At 47.5% G+C, this 9,895-nt stretch overlaps 3 protein-coding genes across 3 annotated transcripts; 1 reads left to right on the top strand and 2 right to left on the bottom strand.

Annotated features, from left to right (window-relative positions):
- Window positions 1-25: 25 nt before the first annotated feature.
- On the bottom strand, window positions 26-1,493 carry BDV37DRAFT_271674 (DUF409 domain protein; the record flags this gene model as incomplete). Its single annotated transcript, XM_032084750.1, has 4 exons — window positions 26-419; window positions 476-1,039; window positions 1,096-1,100; window positions 1,140-1,493. 4 exons carry the CDS (start codon window positions 1,491-1,493, stop codon window positions 26-28), a joined length of 1,317 nt encoding a protein of 438 aa, XP_031941262.1.
- Window positions 1,494-4,445: 2,952 nt separating this feature from the next.
- BDV37DRAFT_119381 (uncharacterized protein) lies at window positions 4,446-6,977 on the top strand. The gene has a single exon (XM_032078561.1). The coding sequence runs from the start codon at window positions 5,014-5,016 to the stop codon at window positions 6,724-6,726; it is 1,713 nt and encodes a 570-aa protein (XP_031941261.1). The 5' UTR covers window positions 4,446-5,013; the 3' UTR covers window positions 6,727-6,977.
- Window positions 6,978-7,288: 311 nt separating this feature from the next.
- BDV37DRAFT_271672 (aldo/keto reductase) lies at window positions 7,289-8,736 on the bottom strand (the record flags this gene model as incomplete). Its single annotated transcript, XM_032084749.1, has 4 exons — window positions 7,289-7,795; window positions 7,865-8,221; window positions 8,496-8,646; window positions 8,711-8,736. 4 exons carry the CDS (start codon window positions 8,734-8,736, stop codon window positions 7,289-7,291), a joined length of 1,041 nt encoding a protein of 346 aa, XP_031941260.1.
- Window positions 8,737-9,895: the final 1,159 nt, after the last annotated feature.

Below are 9,895 nucleotides of genomic sequence, written 5' to 3'. Positions count from 1 at the left end.
AGGACATTTGCAGTATCGACAAATCCTAAGCTGGTGGCAGGAAGGATCCAAAAAGAACCGCCTGAACAATGGCATAGATCACTATCCCTTGTATCGCAATCGTGAAAGTTTGGCTGCGCTTGGCAACTCTACTTGAATCCGCAGCCTGGCCGAATGTCTGACATATAAGGTACCAATACCAGAGAGGGTATCCAGAGGATATCCGATTGATGATCTGAACGTGATAGCTAGTAAAAGCCATCACGGCAAGTAGGCCATTGGGCACCGCAAGCCGTGTCAGTACTGGAGTTGCTGTATCTGATGGCCATGTTATATTTAACGCCCAGAGAGAGGAGCGACACAACAAGAACAACATGGGAAAAGCCAGGATAAAAAGAGGCAGGTTGGAAAATGTCCAGTACCGTAGGAACCCTACATTCCTGCAGAGAGTGTCAGTAATTGATAGCTCCTAGATCATGGTGTGTTAGCCACTGACCAATAATGAACCTGAACCCAGCCATAAATGCTAGGTATGAGCTGCCCACACCACGGTCGCAAAGGTTCGTCAGACCTGCAGAATGCTGTGTACGCAATCCACTGTGGTACAATGAGCCCCAAGGCTACCACACAGCCACCGACCACAATGACACCCAGGCGAAGCACACTGCCCCCGGATATACCTTGGGAGATAATCTTACGCAACTGTAGCAGCGCGTCGTATGCAAATAAGGCTCCGCTAAGGATCCCATTGCTGCGGACTGCTGTAGCTATTGAGAACAACGCGGCCGCGAGCAACATTTTCGCATTGCTGGACGCCCGCTTACCAGTGTTGGCATCAAGCAGGGAGCATGAATATAGATAATACCCAGTAATGTTGAGAAAGGAGAATAATGATTCTCCGTAGGGCGCAGAGAGAAATGCCCCAGCAGGGCATATAATGTGTAAGGTAGCAGCAAGAAGGCTGATTAACCTTCCTGAGGTGGTGCCATGGCCAAAGATATTGACGGATAGTCCGTATATGGCCAATATCGAAACGTAATGGGCAATATGAGAGACGGCACTTGCAACCAGTGCGATTTTAGCAACACCGTCCAGGCCACTGAGTTGAGGAAGAACTTTGCCTACTATTAGCAGCCGTTTACCCCAGGGCATGAAGAAACGTATGTACCAGATGTTAGAAAGGAGAGGATTCTAGTGTAACCATAGCCAAATGCCCATTCTTGTTCGAAGACATAGCCATCCCGCACAATATGCACAAAGTATATTGAATCCCATCTGACAAGCTTTAGAGGAAACGAGAAGGGCGCATGCCTAATGACTTCCCCTCTGGCATCAGAAGCGGCGGACTCCTGGTAAGGAAGCAGCCCTGTGGAAGTATCATAACCAGGCCCCGGGCAACCAATGATAACCAGAAACAGAAGAGCCTTCCATAACCAGAACGCTAGTGATAGACTCCTAATGGGATTGTTGGGATTCAAGAGTCGTGGGCGGGCTAAGGCCAGCCCGGCAGCCATCCCTTACAAGATCCCTAAGGGATTTGCCAGATATTGAGGTAGTCTAGGATTAGGTTCGATCCGTTTCTTCCACCTCATGCCATGTATGGATATCTATGAGGGGTTTTTGGGACTCCAAACCAAGGGTCCACCGACGTAAAACCGTTAAAAAATATTAATAATGATAAGAAGCGCTATCACTGACCGAGGCACTTGCTGAACTGGTCCCCAGTCACGTAGTTTAACTGATGATGTTGGAAGTCGAACGGCAAGTGGGTACTAGTATTCGGATTTTTCGGCAGCATAACTTAAGCGATGCCTTATTCAGCAATCCGATGCATAACTTGAACCAGGTTAACGTAACAGATTAACGACACTAATTAAACTAGTTGCAATCCTTGCAGTCGCCACAATGACGGATCGTGCTTAAATCTGATGGGCTGAAGGCTTAGAGGGAAGTGTCTAAAACGGATGTGTCGATGTCATCATGGATCTTTGGAACTCATGACTGAGTTGGAAGAATGGCCACCTGAACAAGTATCACTACCTTTACCTTACCCATGGCATATACTAGGCTACAATATTATGCCATGAACATCCGAGGTGTAACTTTTACCCACCAAAGAGTGGATGTCCAACCCAGCGAGAATTCTGGAAAGCGGATTAACATGTCACTAACCCTACCTTGGGCCTTGGTATCAACCCGCGGTCGATTCAGCCCTACAAAAAGCCCAGTCCACTGACGGATTCGGAATCTACTTAGTCCAGCACCATGGAAGATTAGCATCTACCTTCCTTTCATCGTCTTCTTTTATTTTCTTTTAAGTTTTCTTCTTTTTATGGAAACTAGCTTATGGTAGAGAGGAAATATTTGGTACTAATAATAATAGGATCATTCTTCACAAACCCCTAGATGATCAACAAATAGCACTCTATTTTAAGTTGCATCATAGCTCTTGGAGATCTATATTGAATATTCCCTCCGGCTTGATTACGACTCCGAGTCCGAGGATGACGGGTCCGATTCCGAGCACTAGTGGAAAGAGTAAGTAATATATTGCCAATGAAATCGATCAGAGATTTCTCTTTAGCGGGATGGAGTCTTGAACACACGCAACTCCAATCTACTACTAGTCCCATCAAGAAGAAAATTAATTTCCCTGAATCTAGGAGGCTACGTTGCAGGCCCCGTCTTGGGTCACGCGCTCGGGATGTGGCACTCCACAATCACTACACAGTCACAGTATGTATGTACTGTACATGTACTATTGTACACACTATAGGAAACTTATAGCGATGTCTGATGTCGCTGTCAAGTCTTGGTATTTTCCAATTTAAACCCCTCGGATGGGGCTACACGATTTCTTGTCGGTGACGATAGCATCTTATGATGATCACTATATGATCCTATGAATGCATATAATCCCTACCGCCTTGTGGAGTATATTCTGCACCATAACCGTAGGGCTGTCACATGGTGACAGATAATTTATGCTTATGATAACCGCTCTGATTATTCTTCGGCTGAAATAATCATTCTATGCAAGGAGAGAGGGGGGAGAAAGAAGACAGAAAAAATGGGCGCACCACCCCCCTGGTGGGGTGGTGTTTCCATCCAGATAACTATGGGCCCTCTTTTTCTGTCTACAGTACTACTGTTACTGTCGAATGTACCGTAATAATGCCAAGGCTAGCAGTACCTCTTGGTAACTTTGGCCAAGAAGAACCCATGGTTTGGAAGTGCCCTTTGACTCTAAGTATAGAATCATGAACTACCGAAGGAAGAAGGTCCCAAAGCATTATCAATCTCGTACAGGGGTAGAGTTTTCAGAGGATCAGTGGCTGATGGATAGGAGGGAAAATTACTCCGTATTTACCTTCACCAGTTATTGCAGCTCTGAGTAATTTAGTTTCTGGATAAGTTATGGGTTGCCTGGCCCAAGCCAAGAGCCTTATCCATGGACAGATACATTAACCGGCAAGTCGGAGGCTCGGACCTCCGTTTGCACTACTATACGTCGTTGTTGTTTGGTGTTCGGGGTACGGAAGGCGGGAGTAGTACTAGTAGTAGGTAGATAGTTACTAGTATAAGGTTAGTAAGCGGTAGTATAAGTCATGACTGATGTCCGAGAGAGAAGATGTGTGAGACAGATGGTCGGGGTTCGACTCCGTAGTACAACTACTCGTAATGAAAAAGTTTCTCTGAGGGGGTCAATTGTCCTCGTGCCTTATAGGGTAACGCTTCTTTCAAACTTGGCACCTGGAACTTGGTGGACAACTCCAGACATGGTTCATAAGGGAAAGAGAAGCACAAAAATTGGAAAAGCATAATTGGATGGTTGACGACGGAGAGTGGGAGTACCGAAAGTTACGGAACAACCAGTACGACGGCGTTCCCGGAACTTGGAAGGTGATCAATCATCCAGTAATACGGTACTAGCGGTACTGGAGCCTCGGGCGTTGTCTAGTCCCGAAGATCGCCGTCTAGACTGGTTTAGGGCATGACTGCGAATCAGTTGCCATCTCGGCGTCCTTAAGGCGAAATTTCCATGGATCGCCCCCTCAAAGGTAAGTTCCGCTAGGTGGGGACTTGTTTTCATGCAAATCTGGCATTCGTCGGGTTTTAGTAGTCATTACTATTCGATACTCTACTAGTCCTACTGACGATACATATCTGCAAAGAACAACAGCTCTGCGGAGCTTCCATGGAACTACCACCGAGGTGTGTAAATATTTGATGATGATGATTATGAGATTATTTCTCATCTCTTAACGCTACGATTTTTGAGGAAGTGGACCACTGACTCAGTGCCTTTGATTTGATTTATTGAATTTTTCTTTTCCTCTTCTTTTTCGTGCCCTGCTTTCATAATCCCCTCGATTTTCTGATTTGATTGATCGTATTACTTGACCGCTATATTGACCCCATCCATCTGACATGCAACCCGATCTTTCTTGAAATTTCTTTTCTTTTTCTTTTTTTTTTTTTTTTTACCCTTCATTTAAACTGCATCCACTCGTTCTCTTTGTTACATACAGTCCACATACCTGAGTATTAAGGCTTTGGTCACCCGCATTGTTCCAACTACAACAGTTCATACAATTTAAACATTCTGCCCCTACTTACACGTCCCTCCCTTGCATATTCTCCCGTTCCGACAGTTGCGTTGCACATTACGATACCTACTTTCCATTGTACAACAATACAAGTCGTGCCCCATCTGACTGCCGCGGGCATCTCCTATTCCTTCCTCTTCAGCCTCGCCTGTCTCCTACCACTTCTTCAGAACGATTGCTGTGCAGGTCACGCCTGAATTCTCACCGATCCTCTCCTTCCACCCTCTTTTCCTTTATTTACTAACTGACACAACCTTCGTGTGTTCATCCCCCACTACGTATAGAGCTTGTGAACAAGTGATCAGCGTGAAGCGCCACGATCGCCGTGTGATATCACTGGGTTTCGGTCCACCGTGGTTTGTCGATCTGTCAATGCTTGCCTTGATGGACGGTCAGAGAGGGTTTCGCATTTCATGAAATAATAATGCTGTTTAATTTGGGCCTGACAGCACATGCAGCAGCGGCTCACGAGAACGACGCTGGCCCTCAACCGGAGTCGCAACTTTCGGGGGGTTTAAATCGTCATTCCTCCCCGCCAACGGTTTCATTTGCGACAATGCCAACCATGGGCTTGGGGAGTTTTTACGGCCGATATAAGGGCTCAGAGACAGAGCGACTCCATAAGGGGCCTCCGCGGGCAATGTCTGCGAGCCCGGTGGCGTCGGTGGTTTCGAGCGATGGAGAGTACTCAATGGCAGGGACAGTTCTCAGTCAATCCCGGAACACCCGCCCGCAAACATTTAGGAAACAATCGTCGCGGCCGAAGACAATCTACCAATTAGCTCACCCCGCGTCCCATGCACGTCATAAGCGATTGAGGCTCCGACCCAAGCTTCTTCTGCAGCTACAGCGAGTATCACAAACCCCACGCCCTCTACCTGTCCTGGATGTATTACCGTCGACCGTATTTTTACCTAGATTATCGCGCAAATTCCCCACGATTTTTCGAGGCAAGAAGGGATTGGGTCCCAATGATTTGATCATCGTGACCAGCGATCTTTATGAACGGTCCGGGGGGGATATTGCTGATAAGTATCTCAGCTCGGACGAGGAACACAGTGAACATCGTGAAGTCGTCGCAACAATTTGCCAACTTCTCAAGGAGGATGCGTTGTCAAAAGGGAAGGCGGAGATTTGTCTTAATTACGGGCCGGTGTGGGAGGCGACACCTCTTCCCAATGGATCCTACGAGTTTGTGGCCAACACCGAAGATGGGATTCAGATCCTGCGATGGGTACTTCGCGGAGCACGGAATCGCCGCATCTCCGCACCCCCTGGAACTACGCCCCAGGCGGACACGAAACGATTTACTTTTAGCGTCATCAACCCCAACACCCGTCGTCATCCCGTCATCGCGACTATGGCTCGTAATCACCTGGAGATATTTGATGAGTACGCGATGCCCACGGCATCCGGACATCCTCTGTCGCCAACGTCTACGATGTCTGTGATCAGCGATGATTCTGAACTGGACGCCTCCTTAGACAAGAAGGTCATTGAGACGGACGATAATCTCCGGACGTTGATCATTATCACCAGTATTTGGGTGGCCTTCCGAGAAGGCTGGTCGCATAATTTCACTTATGATGATTCAGCCGTGACTTTCAACGCAGCACTTTCCCCATCTCGACAGCCATCTCCATCTGCAGCCAGAACCGAGAATGATCTGATACCCGCTGGAAGGGATAATCGTTCGGAAAGGCTGGTATCGAATGGCTCGAGGAACCGCGCATCGGTGCCAAATGGCTCACAACCTAACGCGCTGTCAGACCGGTCCATAGCATATGGTAGTCTGACCAAGCGCTCGAATTCAACAGGCGCAGCTTTCATGGAGCGAACCAACCGGCGTGCTTCTGGAACCGTTGGCCGACCCAAAAGACATAGTTTGCGTTCAAGTCCTCGCGAACTGGACCAGAACGGGAACAGCCCAGTGGAACAAAATAATCGAAGCTCCACAACACAGCCAGCAGCCCCGGTTCCGCCATTGGATAGCTCGCAAGGTAACGATAGCTATCCACTACATCAGCTTGAACCATCCGATCTAAAAGCTAAACAGCTGGGCCGAAGCAGCTCCACGAAGAGATGTCGACGCCGGCTGAGCAATATTTTTGACTTCCTGACTCGAAAGCACCATTAATGAAGCCCGGTGCTTCTCTGATGGCTTGGTGAACCAGGTCTCATACGGTTGTGTGACACCTAATTCGATTCTACGCTCCCTCTAGCCGAGGTGAAGCGGGGTCCCCCTTGGGGTTCCCTTTTGTACATCTTTTCACTCCCGGTGGCCAGGTGCTATGATGGGATTCTGGGGCTAGCCCAAAAATCAATTTGCATACGGTCTCCGTGCTTACTGTCTTTACGCAATACTCTCACCTCTTCGCAGCGCCGTGATCTCTTGATGACCAGGAGTGGCTGTGCCCTTCGTTCTCGACCGAACAGGATTTGTAAATAGAAAGATCAACAATCAGTGGTAAATACACTTGAGATATAAGGCCTTTTATTAGAATCTCCTTTTGTCTTCGGATTGCATGTACCTAAGAGTATCGAATACTCACGCATTTAACGCACGCAGTGATGTAGCTGGGTTTATCATTGACTTAGATACATCCTGATATGAATTATGAAAAAATATACCCTGCACAATGTTCTTTTTTCTTTTCTTTGTCTTACTTTTTCTTCCCTCTCTCTTTTTTCCCCCACGTTTACCGCTCAAGAGCAGACAAAGCCTTAGGAATATATGGTTCCTCCAAATACTTGATCTCCTCATCGGTCAGCTTGACCTTGACACTAGCAACAGCTTCATCAATGCGCTCTTTGCTGTTCAACCCCAAGATGGGATTTTCATTGGGGTGACTCAAAGACCAAGCAATGGACACCTGCGCCATGCTGACACCTTTCTTCTTGGCAAGCTCCTCCACTCGGTCAACGATCGCCTTGTCGGCCTCGGACTCTCGGCTCCGGACAAGGAGATTGAGCGCGGCATCGGTCGACTCACGGGTCGTCGAGCGAGAATTCCACGGCCGTGCCAGCACACCACGCGCCATAGGAGACCAGGGGATCAGACCCACCCCGGAGTCAACACAGTAAGGGATCATCTCGCGCTCCTCTTCCCGAGCCAAGAGGTTATGGTAGTTCTGCATGGAGATGAACTTGTGCCATCCGTTCCGTTCCGCGATGTTTTGGAGCGTTTGGAACTCCCACGCGGCCATCTGGGGGCCGTTAGCATAGCGTAATCGAAACCCAATGAGTCAAAGAACAAGCCGTAAAAAGATACATACAGTACTAGCCCCAATGTATCTGACCTTCCCGCTCTCGATCACATCGTTGAGCGCCCTCATGATCTCCTCACGGGGCGTGTCCCGGTCCAGACGGTGGATCTGCAACACGTCAATGTAGGTGCCCAGTCTGCTCACGCTGGCGTCCACCGCATCGAAGATGTGCTTCCGGGACAGTCCAACACGGTTGACCCAGTCACCGTCGTTCCGGCCTGCGGCGGAGATAGGAGGTTGTTTGCCTCCATCGTCCACCCCAAAATAGCACTTGGTCAGGATGACCACCCGGTTGCGCGGGATGTTGTACTTTGTCAGGGCCTTTCCAATGATTTCTTCGGACCGACCGTGAGAGTAGACATCAGCCTGTTTTTTTTCAATCGAAGGAATTCATGAGTTAGTGTGACAGTTGCTTTGCTTTTTCCTTTTTCTGTTTCTTTTCTTTTCCTTTTCCTTTTCCTTTTTTTTCCTTTTTTTTTTTTTTTTTTTTTTTTTTTTTTTTTTTTTTTTTTTTTTTTTTTTTTTTTTTAATCTCTTTTTTTTTTCTCCGTTTGGTTACCTCGGCAGTTCCTGGTGGCGTCAGAATATTTTTTTGGCCATGCAGAATGCGTTATGTGATTGGGGTGGAGTTTTAACGCACCGTGTCCCAGGTGTTGATTCCACGCTTGTATGCATGCTCGATCAAGGGAAGGGCCTCATTCTCGTCCAGCACCCAGTCCTGCCATTCCTTAGTGCCATAGGACATGGCACCGAGGATGACCTTGGAGATCTTGAGTCCGGAGGTTCCGAGTCTGGTGACTCATTCTTGGTTAACGGGGTTGAGATGTATAACTTGTCTAACTGCTGTGGACGTACCGGGTGTATTCCATTTCGCTGGCCATGATGTTCTGTTTTCTAGATACTGTCTGCGATAGTCAATTGTCAGTCACCATGCGCTTCTCTTTCAACTATGCGAAACAAAGCGGGCGGGAATCATCACGTCACACGTCACTGTGGGGATCCACCGCCGGTCACTTTCTTTCATTCAAGGAGCTTTTCTTTTTTACACACCTTTCACTAATGTGCAACGATTCAGATTTCTCCGAAGGAAGACAAAAAAAAAAAAAAAAAAAAAAAAAAAAAAAAAAAAAAAAAAAAAAAAAAAAAAAAAAAAAAAAAATAGGACACTAGGGAGGGAAAAGATAAAGCTATCGCGAATGATAGAATGCCTTCAAGATATAGGGGATAGAATGGCACTGCTGTGGTTTCCCGGCATAAATGATGCTGCGCCAGCTCCACTCTTTTTCCATCTGCCGAATGTATGAAGCGATAGACTGCGAAAGCCGACGGATAACCGATTACACCGGGCACCTCCACGGGAACGTTCGGTCGTTTGCCTGGGTGGCTTCCCTGAGTTCGGGGGGTGTTGTCGGCATCGTTGCTATTGCTTTCCTCGTTATGAGAAGCTTGTTGATGGGTGGTTTTGTTGACCTGGGGTTTCTTGACGAGGGGTACGTGGGGGGCTCCCGGGGCTTGATCAATATACATTTTGGTGTATAACAACAGTTATACTATGCCATAGAGCTGGAGATCCCCCCCTCTCTTGAATGGGGACAACCCGAAGCTCTCAAGGTGATACTGCATACGGTATTAGGTGGCTTCGTACAAATACCAAGTATATAGCTTCGAGCTGCCACGCCCCATCTCGGTTCTTATGTAGACCATGTCTCAATAAACCATGTAGAGGGGCTTTCAGTAGTCTACCTTGCTTCGATATAAGAACATACGCTAAGCAAAGAAAGAAATATAAAACATCCCGCAAGGTCCGTGAAAAGGTTAACCAATCGAGATTCAGTCAGGATGTCTAAAGTAAGCTGACTGAAAAAGAGCATCTATCGGGGCTACTAGTAGTACGGTAGGAGTTTTGAATGCTTGCTAGGAGGGCATCGGACATGACAAGGTTCGATACTCTGAAGAGTGGTTTTCCGGTGGGACAATTGGCACTCCTCGAAAGAGATATTTTTCGAGAGATTAGTATGGATATTCGTACTGTCGGGGTTA

The sequence above is a fragment of the Aspergillus pseudonomiae genome (assembly GCF_009193645.1).
Source record: "Aspergillus pseudonomiae strain CBS 119388 unplaced genomic scaffold BDV37scaffold_34, whole genome shotgun sequence".
NCBI classification, from domain to species: Eukaryota; Fungi; Ascomycota; class Eurotiomycetes; order Eurotiales; family Aspergillaceae; genus Aspergillus; species Aspergillus pseudonomiae.
Note: the sequence above shows the minus strand (reverse complement) of the source record. Positions and strands in the feature narration are given on the sequence as shown.

Coding starts and splice junctions, on each gene's coding strand:
- BDV37DRAFT_119381 (XM_032078561.1), top strand. CDS start 5,014: ATGCTGTTTAATTTGGGCCTGACAGCACATGCAGCAGCGGCTCACGAG.